The 23,020-nt window shown below is 35.7% G+C and overlaps 1 protein-coding gene across 5 annotated transcripts in view; it reads right to left on the bottom strand.

Moving 5' to 3' along the window:
• Positions 1 to 23,020, bottom strand: part of TXNL1 (thioredoxin like 1) — a 34,005-nt gene that overhangs the window by 5,913 nt on the left and 5,072 nt on the right. For 4 of the 5 annotated variants that reach the window (XM_058691990.1, XM_058691991.1, XM_058691993.1 and 1 more), the window contains exons 2-7: positions 16,792 to 16,888; positions 14,485 to 14,658; positions 8,257 to 8,379; positions 5,529 to 5,598; positions 3,734 to 3,906; positions 475 to 579 (exon numbers count right to left, since the gene is read on the bottom strand). In XM_058691990.1, coding sequence (XP_058547973.1) covers positions 475 to 579; positions 3,734 to 3,906; positions 5,529 to 5,598; positions 8,257 to 8,379; positions 14,485 to 14,658; positions 16,792 to 16,888 — 742 coding nt within the window. Of the gene's footprint in view, positions 1 to 457; positions 580 to 3,733; positions 3,907 to 5,528; positions 5,599 to 8,256; positions 8,380 to 14,484; positions 14,659 to 16,791; positions 16,889 to 23,020 lie in introns of all 5 variants that reach the window. The other variant, XM_058691989.1, reaches the window with a different exon arrangement.

The raw sequence follows: 23,020 nt of genomic DNA, 5'->3' as shown, positions 1-23,020 counted from the left end.
AAAATCTTAATATCAGCAAAATTCTTAAAAATTCACTTATAATAATGATTTTAACTTACTCCTATTTTGACATTATTCCTAACTACTTTCTATAACCAAACATTTATTTAGTTTGGTTTAGGTTTAAATTAATTTCCTTTTATTTATCTTTTACTTCATTACAGTTAGGGATCTTAATATGAAGTATGGCTGATACACAATGTTATATTAGATTCAACAGTTCTGTACATTATGCTATGTTCAGGAAATATTTTCACCCTCTTATTTGGATACCATTTACTAATACATACTGTATCAGTAGGACTTAATTTTATTAGAAATATCCTTTAGTTAAATATCAAAAATGTGATTAGAAGAACCTACTGTTCTAGTTTAACCCCAAATATCATGACATGGTATGATTTTGATCTTAATGAAATTATTTCTTTAAAATTATATTTTTACTTTCCCTAAATACCAATTAAATAAACTTACTCGTTTGAAGTCATTCATATTTGTTGCCTGGACTGGTGTACCAATAAAAGTAAAATATGAAATTCTTGTTGTTTCCTCTTCACCTTGATTGGACTGAACAAATATCTACCCCCAACCAAAAAAAAAAAAAAAGATTTTTTTATATTAATGATTGTAATCCTTTTTTCATATACATGCTTTAAATTTAACTGGTTTTGTTAGATTATTAATAAAAATACCTCCCACTCTTGGAAGAACCAATCCAAACTACACTTAGACTACTACTCCTGTGGGACTATGAACTCCACTGTTTGCCCTGCTAGCCTCACCTTCTCCAGGATCTCACAGCAAGACACCTACATATAGAAGTTCCTGATAAGTTAGTGTCATGGTGTGGAGGAGTCACACTTAAACTCTTTAGAGAGAATGATGAAAGAGTATGAAATTCATTACAGAGGACAGACTGCTGTTGAAATTTTATGAAAATTAGTTTCTGACTGAGGGAAGTCTCTGCAGCTATTTTCTGATACTCATCCATTCATTCTATTTCCTAAAATATTAAAAGAAAAAATATTGGAAATCTGCTCCTAAAATTACACTATATTATAGCCTGCATATTTTATTAAGCTTGACTCTTTACATTTTCTAATTAATTTATTTGAGAGAGAGAGAGAGAGAGAGAGCAAGGGAGGGGCAGAGAGAGAGGGAAATCCCAAGCAGGCTCCGTGCTGTCAGCACAGAGCCCGACACGGGGCTCAAACTCACGAATCGTGAGATCATGACATGGGCCAAAATCCAGAGTTGGCTGCTTAACCAACTGAGCCACCAGGCACCCTGACTCTTTATACTTTCTATTTAAAAACTCCCTTCAGCATGATAGTAGACAGCAGCTTTACTCACAGCTCCTTTTTCAACTTTTTCAATATATTGGATTTTCTGTGTGTGTGTGTGTGTGTGTGTGTTTGGATGGCTAAGCTGGAGTTTCTTTTTTTTCTAAATATAACTTATTGTCAAGTTATCTAACATACAGTGTACACAGTGTGCTCTTCGTTTCAGGAATAGATTCCCATGATTCACTGCTTACATACAACACCAGTGCTCATCCCAATAAGTGCCCTCCCTCAATGCCCATCACTGCCACTCATTTTCCCCTCTCTCCTCACCACCCCCATCAACCCTCAGTCTGTTCTCCATATTTAAGAGTTTTTTATGGTTTGCCTCCCTCTCTGTTTGAAATTATTTTCTCCCCTTCCTTTCCCCATGGTCTTCTGTTAAGTTTCTCAAATTCCACATGAGTGAAAACATGATAACTTTCTCTGACGTATTTCACTTAGCATGATACCCTCCAGTTCCATCCACATTGTTGCAAATGAAGATTTCATTCTTTCTCATTGCCAAGTAGTATTTTTTTAAAAAACACATTACTCTAGATGCTGTCTACTTAAGAATATTGCCTCTCTAGGTGCACCTAGGTAGCTCAGTCAATTTAGCATCCTACTCTTGATTTCGGCTCATCATGACCTCATGGTTCATGGAGACTGAGCCCCGTGTCGGTCTCTGTGCTAACAGCACAGAGCCTGCTTAGGATTCTCTCCCCACCCCCCTTTCTGCTCTTCCCCTGCTCACACACAGGTGTGGGTTCTCTCTCTAAAATAAATAAATAAAACATTAAAAAAAGGAAAAGAATTTTGCCTCTCTTGATTTAGACAACATATTTCTTTCATTCTCTGATGGAATTAATCAGTTTTTGGTATTTATAGGCAAGCAGAGATTCATCTCAAACCAAGCTTATCAATTAAAAATTCCAAGACTATAGGGGCACCTGGGTGGCTCAGTTGGTTGAGCATCTGACTTTGACTCAGGTCATGAGCTCAACTTAATGAGTTTGAGCCCCACATCGGGCTCTGTGCTGTCTGTGCAGAGCCTGCTTCGAGTCCTCTGTCGCCCTCTCTCTGTCCTTCCCCCACTTGTGTTCTCGCTCAAAAACAAATAAATGTTTAAAAAAAAAAATTCCAAGACTATAATAGGTAAACTATTAAACCAGCTCTCCATTTACTTGTAATGCTCTTTGAATCTTATAAGGCACAACAGTTCATATTCACTGCTTTTAAAATTCATCTTACTTTAGCCTTTCCAATCAAAACTGTCATTTTGATTTCAATTTCATCACCAAAAAACTGATAAGCATGTCTGATTGAGATAGGACACAGTACATAAAGACTTGAGCCTATCACAAGATAACTATGTATAGCGATTCTCAATGACAGAGATTAGGTCGGGATGTTTGGGTTGAAAGGGCTTTTCCAATAAACAAATGCCTCCCTTCTATCACTAAATAAAGCAACAGGTATTGTATTAATGGTACAAATGTAGGTCAGGAAAATATCTGATAACCAATATTCTAGTTTAATATAATCATTTTCTTCGATTTCATTTGAATAAAATATTCCAAATATTGAAATCTCAATGATAATCCTTCCTTCATCTTACTACTAAGAACATTCTGTGAAACTCCAGTGAAAACCTCCTAAAATGAACACATTATAGCATTCTTCTAATTTACAAAAACCAGAATCATTTCATTAAATCAAGAAAATTACATTAATTTGGCCCGACTTGCTCTCAGTGACTCTGTGCTGGTTCCCACTGTTTTTATAGGTATTCATTCCACTATTCTCCTTTAACCCTCCTACTCCCTGCTCTGAAAGACTGGGCTGGGAGGGAGAAGGAGGTGGTTGGGAGAACATATGCTGGGTTTCGTTACAATAATTCACAAAAGAATTAATAACTGCTAAGAAGCAGTTGACTTAATGTAAATTAAGGTAATGTAAAAGTATCTTTTTAAAAAATCATCTGTATTGAGATCATGACCACTACACTATTAAAAACTGTATGTTCTAGAAAAGTAAATTGGATTTTACAACTGAATCATCACTCATTACCAGGTATGAAAGATTATGTACAAATATCTTCTGTTTAAGTCTAAATGGTCTGTAACAAACTTTTAATAAGAACTGCCAAATATACAAAGTAACTGACATATTCACAAATTAAAAAAAAAAAAAAAATCAACCTGTCCTTCCTTTTCAGAACACACAGATAAATTAAAAGAAGAAAATTTAATTAGCTCATTATATTACTCATTTCAAATTTTTTCACTCATTTCAAATCAAGAGGACAAAAAACTACCTTAAAGGATCATTTAGAATCACCCAGGATAGTGAAGATAGCATGAACTGTCACCCAAACACCCATTAAATATAGTTCAAATACTACTTACAGTTACACTGTTAACATTCTGAAATTTAACGTAACGAAGTGGGACAATACCATCTTCTTTAATATCATCCTCTGTTAGTTCCAGAGCTTGAGTTGGTTCACTTCTTTCTGCTTCTTCAAAATCCATAGATCGGGGTAGATTGATAAAAATTTTTACATATTTAGGACCCTGACCTATAAAATGGTAGAATAAAATTAAATGTAAAACCAAACTTGCAATACTTTCTTCGTTATTCGTTCAGTCTATACAACCAGATACACATTCAAATATAAGCACATACCTACATGCATCTTCAGGAATTTTAAGAAATTCTGAGTATTTTCACATTCTTTTTTTTTTTTTTAATAGACATTTACTAGTGTATTCTTGGCCTGCTAGCCTTATACTAAGAACTGAGAATATTAGATTGAAACACACATGCACAATATGCATACACATATACATTCACAGACTTCTTGACCTCAATATAAAAGACACTCTGTAATAATGCAACATTACTAATGAGGAGACGCAGGGAAGGCGGAAAGAGTCTGACAATGCACGCAGGTTAACAAAAAGTTTCATAAAAGGAATTAACATTTGAGCTGGGTCTTGCAGTTGCCAACAATTGGTACATTTGTTATTTAGGAGAAGAGCATTACCAGTGACAACATTTAGCTCAAAGGAAATTAATTCTACAAATTGCCAAATTTCATCTTAGGGATTAAGATGTGCTGAGTGGTTAGATCACATTTATAGGATGTCTTAGTCCCTTTAACCTCAGGGTATAACCCAAAACTCATTACTTTGTGGCTAGTTAAGGAATCTTAACATATTCATATTGCTTACTCATCTCTATAGCAACTGCTTTCACAAATACTGAGTATTTCCAGAAGATATAATTTTATTAATGAAAAATACTAATACATAATCATTTAAAATAATAAATGAGGGGCGCCTGGGTGGCGCAGTCGGTTAAGCGTCCGACTTCAGCCAGGTCACGATCTCGCGGTCCGTGAGTTCGAGCCCCGCGTCAGGCTCTGGGCTGATGGCTCGGAGCCTGGAGCCTGTTTCCGATTCTGTGTCTCCCTCTCTCTCAGACCCTCCCCCGTTCATGCTCTGTCTCTCTCTGTCTCAAAAATAAATAAACGTTAAAAAAAAATTTTTTTTAAATAAAATAAAATAAAATAACAAATGAGAAGGGAATGCTATCTGATAAACAGGGTGCCTACTGTTTCTCCCAATTAAAAAGAAAACAGAAAAAAAGTCCTAATCCCCAAGACTCCCCTCCCAAAAAAATCAATTAAGAACAGGAAAAAGAGGGAGTATAAATAAGGAAAATTCTTTATTTAATAAAAAGAGAAATGCCAAGTCTGTACAATCATGTTTACAGTATCATAATATATAAAGAAGATGAAACTACTAAGAGGTCACAAACAGGAAGATACAGAACCTTAGTTTTATCATCTGTAATAGGAGGAGTGTGAAATAAATTTCTCCCAGTTGTGATCCTGAAAAATGGCTACTTCGAAACTGGAGTTTCAGAACAAGAACTGGAAGAGTTCCTTTGTTTTCAGATTAAGAGGGGAACTTAAATTCTAAAATAAAAAATTTTAGAAAGAAGGTAAAATCTGTCGTTTCATCAGTTCCTAATAATCTTACCTTATTTGCACATTCATTTGTCCCCTTGCTTTGTTCCAGAAACAATTTCACTCTTTCCCAACACAAGGAATATCTACCTCTATTATTTCATTAGTTTTAAAAATGCGCTGACAGATCCACAGAGCAGAAAGTTAAGGGGCTACCCACTACTCACCATTATCTGGCCCTTGAAATTTCATTGAATAAAGCTTAACAGGTTGATTAAATGCCACAGTAATGAGAAGCTGTGAAGAAAATAACAAGTTTTATTTTAAAAGGGCTCTTGAACACCTTGAATATACACAACAGCTAAGTAGAGTTAAAATGATTAATTCAAAGGCAGAAAATATTTAACTCATTTCACAAAACCAATGTAATATTAAAAAATCAGTAAATTGAAAGTAATTTAATTAGACTGACATTTGAGAAATACAATCATCTATTATTCATATAAGGGAATGATGACAAAATTTAAAGGAATAAACTAAACTAAAAACATGCGTGAGGGGAGATCCTTGCTGGCTCAGCGGATCATGTGATTCTTGATTTAGGGGTTGTGAGTTCGAGCCCCACCTTGGGTGTAGAGCCTATAAAAAAGGAGGGGGTGGGTAATGCCTAAGATCCTAAGGTCTTGTAACCTGTAAACTGGCAAGCATTTTGCCTTCCAAAAAATTAAACAAAATCCCCAAAGTAAAATAAAATTAAACTATATATTTTAGAATATAAGCTGAACATTTTGTAGGATGGTTTTTCAAGCATGCACCCACATCATCTGATAATATGAAGACACTGCACCGATTATGTGAAGAAACTAGCTCTCAAATGCACTGTACATGATCCAAAACTCAGAAGAATAAGACTTTTAATAGCTCTATGGTAACCTCCAGACCTCCATCCTAAACTTAATCTGGCTAACTGAATATAGAAGGTCACATAAGGGAACCGGGATAGGAAACATTGTCAGGACGCCGATCTCTAAGAAACCATGAGTCATTTGCTCAGTCTTCTTTCCAGCTAAAATTGTGTATGATGTACGTATCTCTGCTTCTACCCTAGGAGGAAGATTTTCCTGGCAGGAAGATTTCAGGGAAGCTGTGGTCAGTTCTGCTGATATGCATCATTATATTCAGGGCACCATTTACAAGGAACACAATAGTGAACAATATTCTTAAAGCTGTTCAGTAAGGCAGCTGTAGTGGGAGGCAAGATTGAATTTGGATTTATGATTTCAGGATCATTGTGGTCTGTGTGCCTAAGAAAACACCCAGACCATTTCCTCTGGTTATATAAATACTTCTTATACTTGACCTGTAATAGTGTGTCAAAAAATAATAAACATGACATATTTAGAGACTTGAACCACAGGTGAGGAGGAGATGAGAATGGAAAGCTAGAAACAGATCAAGAATCTTGAATCTCTTCCTGAAAACTGTGAAGAAGAATCATGTAAATCTTTTGAGAAAGAGTGGCATGATCAGATTTCTGTTTTAGAAGAATAACTTTTGGGGATTCCTGCATAGCTCAGCCAGTTAAGAGTCTGACTCTAATAATTTTTTTTTTATGTTTATTTATTTTTGGGAGACAGAGAGACAGAGTGCGGGAGGGGCATAGAGAGAGGGAGACACAGAATCTGAAGCAGGCTCCAGGCTCTGAGCTGTCAGCACAGAGCCCGAAACTTGACTCAAACCCACAAAGCACGGGATCAGGACCTGGGCCTAAGTCACTCAACTGACTGAGCCACCCACGTGCCCCAAGAGTCTGACTCTTGATTTCAGCTCAGGTATTAATCTCAGGGTCGTGAGTTCAAGCCCTGCGTTGGGCTCAACACTGGGTGTGAAGCCTACTTTAAAAAAAAAGAAGAAGAACTTTTGTGAACATGTAGAAGATGAACTGGAATGGGGGACAAAGCAGAGACAACAGATTAGAAAGTAAATTAAGGGAGTGCCTGCGTGAGTCAGCCAGTTAAGCGTCTGATTCTTGATTTTGGATGAGGTCATGATTTCACGGTTCATGGGATCGAGTCCCGTGTCGGGCTCTGCACTGACAGCATGGAGCCCGCTTGGGATTCTCCCTCCTTTCTCTCCCTTTCTCTCTCTCTCTCTGCCCCTCTCCCACTCGTGCATGAGTGCTTTCTAAAAACAAATGAACATTAAAAAAGGAAAGAAAATTAAGGAAAATAACAGTCAAGATGAACAGTCAAGTAATGATGGCTTGATCAAGGCAGGACTACACTACTTCCTCTGTGATGACAATGCAGGGAAGTATAGGGAAGTACGATACAGGTTTACAGCTGGGAATGAGGACCGGACATATAGGGAGTACTCATCTAATTATTCTCTCTTTCTCAGATACAGACTCATCTGGGTGGGTAAAAAATAGGGAAGACAGGGAGCACCTGGGTGGCTCAGTCGGTTGGGCATCCGACTTCGGCTCAGGTCATGATCGGGGTCCGTGAGTTCGAGCCCCGCATCGGGCTCTGTGCTGACAGCTCAGAGCCTGGAGCCTGTTTCAGATTCTGTGTCTCCCTCTCTCTCTGACCCTCCCCCATTCATGCTCTCTGTCTCAAAAATAAATAAATGTTAAAAAAAAAAAAAAATAGGGAAGACAGGTCTAGAATGAACAAAAGGATTTAAGAACGGTCAAAGCTCAGCTCAACTCAACTCAGCAGTCGGGCCAATCCAAGAATTCTAAGATTCTGTATAATGACCTTGGCAGCTTGTACAGAACAGAGTAAGGAGGTGGGTCTATATCGCCAAAGAAACTGAAACTTAAAAAAAAGGAAAGGAAGTGGTCATCTGGGAAGGAGAAACATAAAACCATGAGATGGAAACATGATAAAGAACCCAGAACAGGCATAAACACTGATGATCCCTATAAGCTTTAACTGGGAAGTATTCAATTACCTGTTCATCACAATCAGATTCCAAGAAGGTCATATCTTTTCGTAAACAGTTGTCAAATCCATGCTCGTCACTTTCGTTAAGACATTCACAGCCAGCTTTGTTAATAAAAGGCATTAAATCCATCTGAAAAAATTAAATCAAGACTTTAGGCAAAGGATTTCGATTTGGTTTAACAATCTTCATCAGAAACGTAAATACATGATTTTCTCTAGGTTAGACAACTTTAAAAAAAACTTCTCTTTTAAGAGATAGCTACTAAAACTTTTATAATAAGGCTTTCATTTGAATTTCTGACTGAGACCTATCACTATGAAAGCCAAATCTAGGCTTTGCCCACTTGACAAAGTATCAAAAACCAAGTCTTTAACACTAAGATTATAAAATGTTGACATTTTTTGCTAACAGTGTTTTGCAGTGGAAAATATACAAATTAAAATATCTGTTAAGATCCAAAGGAAGCCTACCTCCCTCTTCTAGTAGTCATGTGCTCTTTAAACCTACATCCATAAAGAGTTTACATTTGAGATGAATAACAAATAAGGATTAAAACGTTTTTTATTATGGAAAATTTCAAACATGTATAAATAGAATACTACAGTGAACCTCAGGTAGTCAGTCTTTAATAATCCCAGCTACAATAATCAGCTCATGGCCACTCTTGTTTCACCTTTCCCCTGCAAGCAGTCCCTACCCTCCTGTTTTCAAATAAATCTTAGACATTTCTTCATTTCATTCATGAACATTTCAGTGTGTTCATGAGCATTTCTGAGAGATAAGGGCTCTTTAAAAAAAATTCTCAATATTATTATCACAACTGAAACAATGAGTAATACTTTAGTGATCAGCAAATATCTGTGTCCAAATTTCTTGGTCTTAAAAATGTTTTACAGTTGAACTGTTAGACTCAAAACAGGACTCCAAACAAAGTATGCCATATTTGGTTAATGTCTCTCAACTCCTTTAATCTATGGTCATCTAGTGCCTATGGATTTCTAATATTTTGGATTTTGCTGATCGCTTCCCTGTGGTATTTAACATCTTTCTGTCTCCTGTGTACATGTTGGTTAATACTTCCAACACACGGCCAGAGCAGTGACTGTGGGCATCCTTGCATGGTCTCTGACTTTAGCAGGAGTGCCTCTAATGCTCTCTCATTTAGATTTTACGGACGGTTTTAAAAATAAATGGGTACTGAATTCTGTCAAATGCCTTTTCTCCGTATTAGGAGATTATAACTTTTCTCCTTTAGATTGCTGGATTTTGTTTACTAATATTTTAAGAGTTTTACAATTGGTCCTAATTGGAACTGGTCAGTGGTTTTTTTGTTTTTGTTTTGTTTTGGTGCACATTTTGTCAGATTCTGGGATCAAGGTCATATTTACTTCAAAAAGAAATTTAGAAAGTTTTCTCTCTTTTTATATGGCCTTAAGTAGTCTGGAATAACACTAGGCTATCTGATCTTAAGATCTGGTAGAACTTCCCTGTGAAGTCATCTTGCCCTTTATGGTACAGGTCTTCGACTATTTTCTCTACTTCCTCTATGGTGACTGGTCTATTTAGGAGTTCTGCTTCTAGTGGAGTTGATTTTGATAAACTATTTTTCTAGAAAAACATCCATTTAATCTACTAAACAAGGACTAATTTTAAGTTTACCAAGTATTTTAGATTATCAGTTAATTGCATATTCACCTTTCTATCATAAAGAGTATTATATTTTGTATACAGAGGATACTAATACATGTATGTATCATTCTAAAGAAAACTTTTTTACATGTCAAATAATTAGCAACATAATTATCAATAATTATTAGAATAGATCCTTAATTATTCATGGAGGGGCCTAAATGCTTTTAAAGCCAAAATGCTATTTTGAATTATATTAAATGTTATATTGCATTAGATGTTGAACATATTATTCAGGGTATCATACCATAGCCAATTTAAAAACAGTGGGGGTTGGTGTGCTGGCACTATAAAGCAAAGTTCTACTATTACAGAATCACTTTGAACTTTAAGTTGAACATTTCCCTTGAAAGGACAGTTCTAACAAAATCTTTAAACACTTATGTCTTCCATCCTACCAAGATGCCTCTTCAATACTGTATCTAGGACTATGATCCCAGGCATGAAGACAACACTGAAATCATGCTTGCAATATCTTAATGATGAAAAATAAATAGGTGATTTACCTGAAGTTGTTTTTATATTTATCCTGGGGCACACAAAACAAGTTATCACACTCAAACAGTTGCATTAAAGTGCTTTGCTACACAACACTGTCTAGGACAAATTGGCATTATATCTGACTTAACTGCAAATTGACACATTCCAGAAATACACAATTGGAAATAAATATCACTACCTATGTAATCAACTTGCCAATGAGGAAAGAATAATGAGAAAACAATCAGACAAATCCAGATTGTGGGACAGTCTATAAGACAGATGGTCTCAACCTACGGTGTACAATAAGATAGCCATTAGCCACATGTGATAATTTAAAATGAAATTAATTAAAAGCAGATAAAACTCAAAATTCAGTCCTTCAGTTGCACTAGTCACATAACAAATGCCTAATAGCCACATGCATCTAGTGGCTACTAGATTAGACTGGTGCTGGTTTAAACTTTCAAAAAAGGTAGTCATGAAAGGAAAAAAGAGCAGACAGAAGTTTCTAGAACACCAAAGAAAAACAACTTAACTGCAATGTATGATCCTTGACTTGATCCTAGGTGGGGGAAAACAGTTATAAAGGGTACTTTGGAGATAATTTTAAAAATGTGAATGTAGGCTGTAAATACTAGAGATACTGTAAACCATTGCTAAATTTCTTAGGAGTGCTAATAGTATCATGGTTATGTAAAAGAATGTTCTTGTTCTTAGAAGCTACCTGCTCAAATATTTAGAGATGAACCATCATGATGTCTCTACCTTACTTTTTAAATGACTCTGCCAAGAGATAAAAGTAGATAAACACCTATCAAGAAAGCAAAACTAGGGGCGCTTGGGTAGCTCAGTTGGTTAAGCATGGGACTCTTGATTTCAGCTCAGGTCATGATCTCACGGTTCGTGGGATCAAGCGCTACATTGGGCCCTGCACTGACAGCGTGGAGCCTACTTGACATTCTCTCTCTACTTCTCCTCACTCTACCCCCCAGCCCGCCACCGCCAAGAAAGCAAAAGTAGCAAAATATTCACAACTGATGAACATAGGTGAATGGTATATATGTTTGTTATACTATTCCGTCAATAGTAGAACATTTTTTATGTTCTTTTTTTTGTTTGTTTGTTTTTTTACAGGGGAGAAAATCTAACACAAGACACACAGAAAGTTAGAAAACCCTTTCCGTGCTTCCAATTTTGGTTAAAGAAAGATCTGTCTTACTACAGAGATGAGGGTCATTTCAGGTTTCATTTCATTTTGTTGAATGATGACAAAATTTGTACACTGAAATCTATAGTTCAGTGGTCAGAATACTGAAATACACTAATAAGGCTCAAGATTCAGAACATTATGCAAATTCAAGTTCAATCCCAGAGTGCCTAGAATTCAAACTTGTGGAGAGGAAGACTTATTGATAGCCCTATGGCTATGAAGCAATACTAGGTATTCTTAATGAATATGAAAGAAAAAAAGATAGAATGATTTAAATTTTCCTAATTTAAATTTAAATATCCCAGTGCTTCAATAAACATTTTATAAACTAGAAGTCATTATATTTACAAAAACACTGTCTTATTTCTCAATAAGAACTATTACCATTCTTAACCTACATCTATTGCAATATTTCAAACTCCTCTAAAAGAGATACATGTATCTCTCATACTCTGGCTTCAATCAAATTTGGAATTCCAAAACTAGGATGTATAAAATCAGTAACTATATAGTCTCTTTGTGTGAAAAGATAACTGAAAGTCTTCAAAACCAAAATTTTATTTAAAAACTGGCAACACAACTATATGCTGAGATATAAATTTTTAAAAATTATTTTAGGGGCGCCTGGGTGGCGCAGTTGGTTAAGCGTCCGACTTCAGCCAGGTCACGATCTCGCGGTCCGTGAGTTCGAGCCCCGCGTCAGGCTCTGGGCTGATGGCTCGGAGCCTGGAGCCTGTTTCCGATTCTGTGTCTCCCTCTCTCTCTGCCCCTCCCCCGTTCATGCTCTGTCTCTCTCTGTCCCAAAAATAAATTAAAAAACGTTGAAAAAAAAAAATTTAAAAAATTATTTTAAAAATCCAATTAAAACCTTTTTTAGCTTAAAAAAAACTCGCAATACATTTTTGCAATGCTTATACTTAAATCTGCTTAAGATACAGGCTTTCATTCACTGATTCTTCCTTCTGTTAAGTGGCTATTTGTGCTGTGAGAATGATGACATTCTTAGAAACACATTACCGATCTTACATAATAACTTTGTAGACATAATAGTTCAAAACTTTTAATGTCTTGATTGACACCAGATGGAAAAAATGAAAACGTTTTTAATAGCTTTTCACAGTGCATTCATAACATGTGCATGAAAACGGAATTTTTTAAAATTTCTTAAAACTTAAGTTTTTCCTGCTTAATTCCTACCTGAGGCCAAAACACTGATATCACGCTTAGCTGATGTGTAAATAAGTAGCCCTCTAGCTAAGCAGCAGGACTGTTCCGCTCTCATTAAGACTTTTTCATGCAAAAACCCTTCACAAATAACGGGGGAAAAAATACAAAGATGTAAACAAATCAGTTTACGGGTCAAATTAATTTCCAAAATTTTCCAAAAGGTGTCACAACCCTGACTTACACAACATGTTCATACTTTCCAACTGGGTATCACAATTTCAAATGATTACATAACAGTTCTGTTTTAAACAGATACTAATTGCGCCTCCCTAACTTCAAGTAATTAATGCCAGTACCACACGTTAAAGACACTTTTTGAAGATACAACCCCCACCCCGACACTCAAAGAAAAAAATCTCTTGTATTTATCTAACTACAGAGTCTCCTTATTCAGTATAAATTTAAGAGACTTACAGAAAGGATTTGTCGTCCGTGATACACATTCTTTCATATATTAGCTTTAACTTGAGGTAATTATTTTTTTTTTAAGTTCATTTTTGATCTGCCAATACCATTAACTTTAAAAAAGAAAAATTAGGAAAGATACATACAAATATATATTTTGGTATGCAGGATTAACCAAGTTGCATTAACAAGTCAGCTACTACAAAGTGAATTTCTGAATTTTGGTTCCTTCCTGACTAGCTCTCAAATGATAGATACTGAATTATAAAATGTTATTATGTATAATTTTCAAACACTTTTGTGTTCCTAAGTCTTCAAGTTATTATTTGAGTAATAATTCTTAAAACTCAGAAAAATTCATACCTAATGGTAAAATCACACATGATCCTAAAATAACTAGATTTTTGTAACAGAAAAAAGAGGTGCCAGAAAAGAGGGGATACATGTAAAAAGACAGAGAAAACTATAGGGAATTTTAGGAAAGGGAGTTCAGCATAAAATGGTCACACATTAAAATTTACATGTCATTTTACACAACTGTTGAAAAATGGAAAATTTTTCCAATGCACATTTCTTCACATTTTGGGGAGGGGGAAATACATAAATATGTAATTTTAAAAGTACACATAAATAAAACATATACATTATATACAATAATAAAATCGAAATTAAATGTATGTATATAAATATACATTAAAAATGAGTGAATGTTTAAAACTGGCTATTAAGACAATTCAGAAAACAGATTAAAAAAAAACAAGTGGCAAAAAAGATTAGCAGAGCAAATTTAGGAAAAATTGTTTTTGATGAGGGCTTAAGGTGATAATATATACAACAGAGACAAAAACCCAACAGTCAGCTAATGAAGTTACTTTTAAAGTTCTTATCTGAAAGTATTCTTTTTTTTTTTTTTTTTTTTTTTTATTTATTTTTGGGACAGAGAGAGACAGAGCATGAACGGGGGAGGGGCAGAGAGAGAGGGAGACACAGAATCGGAAACAGGCTCCAGGCTCCGAGCCATCAGCCCAGAGCCTGACGCGGGGCTCGAACTCACGGACCGCGAGGTCGTGACCTGGCTGAAGTCGGACGCTTAACCGACTACGCCACCCAGGCGCCCCTTATCTGAAAGTATTCTTAACCAGCAAAAGATAACAGTTAACTTCACTTTAACCAAACAGTGACAAAAGATACATCATGATTTCACTTTTAAGTCTACCTACATAGCCTTTTGGAATATCTGTGTCCTCATTGCTTCCAGGGTCATTTTCTAAGTGCTGCTTGATTTTTTCTTCTAATCCAACAGCATCTGCTCCTTGATATTGATCAATTCTCACTTTGTTTCGAAAAAACAGAAATGTAGGTGTTGCTGATATATTGTTGGTGGCAGCTGTTCCCTAGAATTGGCAAGTTAGATGACGTTAATGAATTAAAAGTAATCATTTTTAAACCACTTAGAATATTCATTCTACATCTCTATAGAAGTTAAATATCACAAGCATAAGCAAAAATCACACAAAATAACACATGCCCAACTGTTATTTAAGAAAAAGCAGGCCTGTTACTGAGGGCACAACTACATGACCCTTACATTCCCAATGAAGAACCTCCATTTTAAATCAGTTTTAGTATTAAAGACTTCACCCAACCAGCAGAATAGCTTCCAATACAGAAATTATGCTTTACAACACCAGCTAGCTCTCTCATAAGTACATGCTATTTCTTGAGTGGAGAAACCGAAGAGAGTATTGATCAGTCAACACAAAGCAGGGCTACTAGGAAAAAGTACAGATCTGAAAAACAGCAGCCCATCTCTCCATGAATATGAAGTAACAGCCTCACCCAACTCTACTCATAGAAATGACTTCTGGCCTCCCTCACTGCAACATCTACCTTTTAAAATTCTGCTCCATCTCCACAATATTATAAAACTAAGTAGCAAGCAAATGGGTATCAGCTAATTAATGATGGACCCATGGTCTAAACTTTTCATAAGAAGTGCAAAGGAAATAGTAAAGCAAACATGTCATCTTGCATATTCAAATACTATGAAGAGGTACCACTATGTTGCTTAAAGAAAAAAAGTTTACACAGAGATGTCTTCTCTAAACCTCAAAAATTAAAAACAAAAACATGACTGACCTTTTAAAACAGTGTTGTCCAAAATAAGACACAAATATAGGCTATATATGTAATTTTAAGGTTCCAATATCCACAACAGAAAAACTGAAATAATTTTAATAGCATATTTTAGTGAATCACTATCTGCATTTTCAACATGGTCACTATAAAAAGTTAATGATGTATTTTACATTTTTTTCATACTAAGCCTTCAAAATCCTATGTGTACATCTATAGCACTTCTCAACTGGGACTTGCCACGTTTCAAGTGTGCAATAACCACATGCAGCTAGTGGCTATCATACTGCACAAACAGCTCCAGAGGAGAACACTTCTAGATTAGAGACGGAGACTACTACGGCCCAGTGCTACAGTCCACTAGTAGGCAACAGAAGTACAAAGCAATAACACAGGGTTTATACCAAACCTTAAATACTAACTACAAACTAGGTAACATTAAAAATTTTTTTTCACTCAGAAATGTATCAAAGACACAACCTCACCAAAAAGAGCAGCTACACAGTTATTCTTTAGTTAGAACTACATTTTTAGTGTTGGAAACAACCTTCAAAACATTTTTCCTTAACTCCTCCTCCATATTCTCACATATGCAAAAGTCGAACTGTCACATGGCCATTCCAACTAAGTAATCGGAATCCCTACAACACTGTGTCTCAATCAACAGTAATCAACACTCTAAAGTTTCTGCTGAGTATGCAGCTTTGAGGCTAAGATTACACAATGATCAATTCAAATCAAACTATAAGCAAGAATTCTCTGCCAAGGCTTGCTAATCAACCAATGCCTCAGTAGAAGATAATGTCGATTTGCGAAAGATAAACAAAAAATGTAAAACAAAAAACTGCCAGGTGACCTATTAAGTTGAACAACTTATTAGTTTTACATCAGAAAGATATTAATATAAACAAACCCAGAAGCAATTAATATGGGACTACCATTTTTAACTAATGTAGCCACAATAACATTTGCAATAATTCATGTCAACATAACATTTCCCTATCTTCAAAGGAGTAAGTACTATGTGCATAAAGAGATAAACGAATGAAGGATGACATCAATGTTGAATTTCAAACCAATGTAATTTTTTCTGTTAAAAAGGACTCCTTTCCGGGGTGCCTGGGTGGCTCAGTCATTTAAGCATCCAACTCTTGATTTCAGCTCAGGTCATGATCCCACAGTTCTTAAGTTTAAGCTCCCCATTAGGCTCTGTGCTGACAGAGGAGCCTGCTTGGGATATTCATTCTCTCTCTCTCTCTCCCTCTCTCTCTCTCTCTCTCTCCTCTTTCTCTCTCTCTCTCTCTGCCCCTCCCCTGCTTGGGCTCTTTCTCTCTCAAAATAAATAAACAAACAAACATTAAAAAAAAAAAAAAAGGATTCCTTTCCCTTACCTGACACTGATGTACATCTACTTCCAAGAAAACTGCCTGTGGATACTTATTACTCATAGAACTGAATGCTGGGGCAATCCTTAAACATGGTCCACACCTGTGAGAAAGTAAAACACATGCTTGGTAAAAACACACAAAAGACTGTATTAATTTATACTCTAAAGAACTTGTTAATTAAAATATGAAATCAAACAAACTCTGATGATCCTGGCTTTAGTTGTTCTAATCTTTTCCACTAGATTAATTTAGATACACTTGCATCAATATCACATTGTCCTAATGACTACAGATTTATATTAAGTTTTAAATATAATAATGTTAAGTCTTCCAGCTTTGTTCTCACTGAAATTAAAGATCTAAATAAAAGGAGGAATACGCTATGCTTATAAACTGGAAAACTCAACAGCATCAAAATGTCAATTCTCCTAAATTTGCTTTTTTGAAGTCAATGTAAAATCCCAGTAGGTTTTCTTGCAGAAGTTAACAAGTTTAAATTCTAAAACTTATAGGGAAATACCAAAGATAGCCCAAGCCATCTTGAGGTTCAAAGCTGAGAAAATTACATTACTGAATATTAAGAATGATCACACAGCTTTATAAATTAAGAGTGTTCAGTGCTGGTACAATGATTAAAAAAAAAACAAAAAACAAAAAACTGACCAGTGTAAAAGAACAGGTCCAGAAACAAACCCATCCTATCTACAGCAACCTGATTTATCAAACATGTGACACAGCAGTGCAGCGGGGAAAGGATGGTCTTTGCAATAAGCAGTGCTGCGTCAACTAGATAGTCACATGAGAAAATAAATGAATCGTTACCCCTATACCTCACACCATACAAAAACCCAATTCCAGATGGATTACAGGTCTAAGTGTGAGAGGTAAAACAGTAAGGGTTTTAGGAAAAAATACAAAGGATACTTTCAAATCTTAGGAACAAGCAAAGATTTCTTAAAACACAAAAAGCACTGAAGAAAAAAGGAAATAATTGATATATTGTAATATACTTGATAAATTAGAAAATATTAAGACCTTTTCTTCATTAAGATACCAAGTCCCCACAGAGTGGTAAAAAAATATCTGTGAAACGTATCAAAGGACTTAGACTGCTAATATGTAAAGAATTCCTACAAATCAGTAAGAACAAGACTGACACTCAAAAGAAAAACGGGTAAACTCTTAAACTGGTACTTGACAAATGAGGTTATCTTCATAACAGTCAGGAAACATGAAAAGATACCTCACTTCATTAGTCACCAGGGAAACCAGGGAAAGGAAAATTAAAACTACTTCCATCAAAATAGCTAAAACAAAAAAGAATAAACTATAGTCAAGAATGTGGATCAACTGAACTGTTAGTGACCATGCAAAATGGTATCACCTCTTCAGGGGAAAAGAAAAGAAACTGGCAGTATCTACTAAACCAAGATTTGTGCCTACCTGTCAGCATTTCTGAGTTATATAACCAACAGAAGTGTCTACATATGTTTGCTTTAGGGCATTTGAAAAAATACTGATAGTAGTACCACTTCTAATAACCAAAAGTGGAGACTATTCAAAGTCCTATCAACACAGAATGAGTATATTAACTGCAGTTACTCATACAGTGGAATACTATACAACAACGAAAATGACTGGCGTAAAACTTCATGCAAAACATGGGTTAACCTCACAAATAAAACTGAGAAAAGTAATACATTATATGATTCCATTTATGTATGGTTCAAATACAGGCAAAACAAGTCAATGGTACTACAAGTCAGGACATAGGTTACCTTGAGAGTTAATGACAGGATGGGGATATGCAAGAGATTGCAAAAGGCTAGTTATATTATTCTATTTGTCTGGAACCTGATTACATGAGCGTGTGTGTTCAGTTTGTGAAAATTCAACAGGCTACACATTTATAATTACACACTCTTACATCTCAATAGAAGTTCAGAGAAAAATCATAGCAATAGCAGATAAGAACACAAGGAAAAGCAAATTCTGAAGCACAAATGTTCATGCCCAAGCTGTGATTGTCTCTCCATTGTCAACATTTTAATCAGTATTTTCATCCTGTGCCATCTATAAACCTCACACCAAAAAGCTAATAACGAATTAAGTCCTTAAATATTAAACTTGGTGCTTCTGAAAGTAGGTTTTTGTATCTAACAATCCTCAAATAGGCCCGGAGACCAAATTATAAAGAAACAAACATTTATAGTCACTAAGCCTATGTTTGGTTTAGCAAAATACTTCTAGTTATCAATAAGTCTTAAACATTATGGATGGGAGTACAAATTGTTAAATCCTTTTTGAAGAGCCATTAATCACTCTGTCAATTTTAAATGAACACAACCCAAGATTCACCAATCGTACTTCTATACATCAATCCTACCTTAAGACTTAACTCAGTTTCACAATATGTATACAAAGTTCAATGCAATGTTATTAATAGTAAAAAATTAGAAATAATCTAAGTGGCAATCAACAAAAATAGTTTCAAATGTTATGACACATTCATACCACACGATAAGGATAATTTGTAAATTTATATTGTTTAAAATAAAACTAAGTCTCATGATAAAATTCTCTATTACCACGTGGAAAAAAAAAGTGTATACACACATTAGGTGCATCACACAATAACCAGTTAATTACTTATGCAAAGTGGGACTGGAAAAGGAAGAGAGAAAATTTAGAGGAAACTTTTTTAAATTATTCATACTTCTGCATTTTTGTTTTTTTAGGATGAACAGGTACTTTGATCTTACAGAATTTAACATTAATTGCATTTAAACAGGTTTCCCAAATGAAGCACAGTGATTTATGCTATACCACAATATATTCATTCTTAAAAGAAATCTCCCTTCTTCACAAGCATGCATTCAAAACAAGACAACTTATGGGAAAAATAAGATCGAGGCAAGCCATGTAAACCCATGCAACTTTGTAAACATAGCCCCAAGAAAAAAAAAAAAACGATAACGTTCTGAGGAAATACGTGGACAGCCAGGCAGGTGGCTCAGACCTAGAGGATACCTCAGGGAATATTTAAAATGAATAAAACGGATGGACTGTAAGTGCCATGACGATCCAGGTGGAAGTGAAGCTCTGAAGCAGTGAGGCTGCACAGAGGAAGCGTAGCCCTGAGAATGAACCCTCGGGGAACGAGTGCTGGGTGCAAGTGCGAGTGTTTTATTAACTTTAACGTCATTAAAATAAACTTGCAAGGGAGCTTGCCTGCATGGCTGAGGGCTTTTCTCTTTCCTGCTAAAGATTCTAGTTCTATTTCTGCTCTTCACTACCTAGGAAAAACAGAATGCGAACCAACAGGACTTGCTCATTATACTGACATCATCACGCTATTCACCAGTCATGTAGGGGTTAACCGGTCGGTGTTAAAAAAACAGAAACAAAAACAAAAACAAAAAACACTTCTGGCTAAAATGACTGTACTAAGATTAAGTGTTCCCTTTCAAAATTTAACCTTATCTAGATCCCCTGTTTAATTTTAGTTAGCCATCACAGGTTGTAACTTTAGTCAAAAATGAAAATAAGTCACAGAACACAGAAGCACAAATAAATACAGTGGCATACTTTCACAATAAAATCATCCAAATGAATTGATCAGTTATTTTAAGTAAGATGTTTGCCTGCTTAATATCAGCACTTAAGAGTATAAATTCCTATTATTAGCTGAGCCCAGAACAAGTCACCTGATTTCCCCGTATAAAATGGGAAGGGACTAGATTTTCCAGGACCTTTGTCATATCCAAAATATTATGCCCCACGTATGCCTGAATTTCAGGATCTTCCTTTTTTCCTCCTGTGCAGCCTTGTTTCACAGCCCTTAAATAGTATATAACCACAGAGCCTCTGAACTTGTAAAAGAGACCAGAGATCATCTAGTCCACACATTTAAAAAAAAAAAAAAAAAAAAAAAGCGTTCTTTTGCTACTCCTCTTTGACAGGAAGCTTATCTGTTAAACATGTAAAATGGATATGTAAGGATTCTGACTTATGCTTTTTGAGAAAAAACAAAGCAGACAACTCTCCAGCTTTTTGCAATACATAAAGAACCAAACCCAGAAAACTCAAACTTTAAAACTGACCTAACTTAACACAATTATTTGGTAAGTGAGAAATGAAGACCAGAAAAGTTAAATCACTTGCCCAAGATCAGACACTCTAGTAAATGACAGGGCCACAACAGAACGGTTAATTCCTAACCAATCCAAGATCAGCTTTCTTTGAAAGCACCAAGCTAGGTTCTAAGTATGATTTTTGTTTACAGTCATTATATAAACAAATTCAACTTCATGAACTTGCTGTCCTTCCCTGTTTGCTAGTCAGTGCTCTACCTTGAGCAGTAACATGTGTAAACACATTGCTGACATAATGGTAAGGAAATGTATGTGCTTTCTGTAGAGATATTTTAAAAGTCTATTTTTTCTGTAGGGCACAACCTTAAAGTAGGTAATGTCTAGATTAATTATATTTTAATTAGGGCAGACATAATCATAACTGGTCCTATTAATAACACAAAATGGCTAGCATTCATTGAGCATTTACTACATGTTATACAATTTACAAAACCCTTAAACTCATTTAAACCCTACATTTCTCATTTCAAAGTCAACAATGCAGTACAGCGCTAGAATTTGGTTACAAATCCCAACTCTTAACTGCTGTTCCAAATACCCCAAAACAGCGGCTTAAACACTGTTTTCTGTTATTTCTCAATTAACTGCCAAGATTAAAATGAATATGCTCTTTTTTAAAAAAAATCCAGACACATACCATTTTATAAAGTCCAAATCCAGGCAAAACTAATTTACAGTGTTAGAACTCAAGAACAAGGAGGGGAGCCTGGGTGGCTCGGTTGGCTAAGCAGCTGACTTTGACTCAGGTCATGATCTCACAGCTCGTGAGTTCAAGCCAAGCATCGGGTTCTCCACTCAGCGCAAAGCCTGCTTTGGATCCTCGGTCTCCCTCTCTCTCCCTCTCTCTCTCAAGAGAAAAAAAAAAAAGGAATTCAAGAACAAGAAGAAAGCAGGCATGGGGCAGGGGTGGTCCACCACGCTGGCATTCTTGATCTACATGTTAGTTACAAGTGTAACCACTCTGAAAATTTATCAAAGTATACACAAATGATTTGTGTACATTTTGCATGCATGTTATACTTGAATTAAAAAGTTTGCTTTTGGGGCGCCTGGGTGGCTCAGTTAAGCGGCCGACTTCAGCTCAGGTCATGATCTCGCGGTCCGTGAGTTCGAGCCCCGCGTCGGGCTCTGTGCTGACAGCTCAGAGCCTGGAGCCTGTTTCAGATTCTGTGTCTCCCTCTCTCTGACCCTCCCCCGTTCATGCTCTGTCTCTCCCTGTCTCAAAAATAAATAAAACGTTAAAAAAAATTAAAAAAAAAAAAGTTTGCTTTGAAGAAAAATTCTTTGTATGTTCTTTGAGACCTCACCATGTCCTAGTTATCTCTCGTTATTTGCCTGGTCCCTATGGACTGCCGGGCCTGCTATCTTTGTAATTCAGTCTATAGCAATTTTGAACCATATAATTAATGTTATCTATATCTATAATGTATTAGTTGGACAAGCTACCATAACCATTAGAATTCAACATTCTAACCTACACTAACACTATTCTTGGATGGTAATAGTAACACCTAACCAACAACAAAGTAGGACTTGCTTTAACAAAACTGAACAGACGGTAAACACATCTATAAAAGTGATACATTCATGAATTCAAGATAAAAATCATTCGTACTCCATATAATTTCACTTACATGTGGAATCTAAAAAACACACACACAACACAGCAGTTGCACTACTTGGTATTTATCCAAAGGATTACAAAAATACTGATTTAAAGGGACACATGCACCCCAGTGTTTACAGCAGCACTATCACCAGTAGCCAAATTGTGGAAAGAGCCCAAATGTCCATCAACTGATGGATAAAAAAGGTGTGTTGTACACACATAAACACACACAAAATGGAACATTACACAGCCATCAAAAATAGTAAAAGTTTGTCATTTGTAACGACCTAGATGGAACTAGAGTATACTATGTTAAGCAAAGTTAAGTCAGTCAGTGAAAGACAAATATGCGGAAGAAACAAAACAGATGAACATAGTGGAAGGGAAGGAAAAGTAGAATAAGATAAAAACAGAGAGTGAGGCAAACCATAACAGACTCTTCACTATAGAGAATAAACAGGAAGGCTGG

The sequence above is a fragment of the Neofelis nebulosa genome, chromosome 11, assembly GCF_028018385.1.
Source record: "Neofelis nebulosa isolate mNeoNeb1 chromosome 11, mNeoNeb1.pri, whole genome shotgun sequence".
NCBI classification, from domain to species: Eukaryota; Metazoa; Chordata; class Mammalia; order Carnivora; family Felidae; genus Neofelis; species Neofelis nebulosa.
The sequence above is the reverse complement of the archived record's forward strand: the minus strand, read 5'-3'. Positions and strand labels throughout refer to the sequence as shown.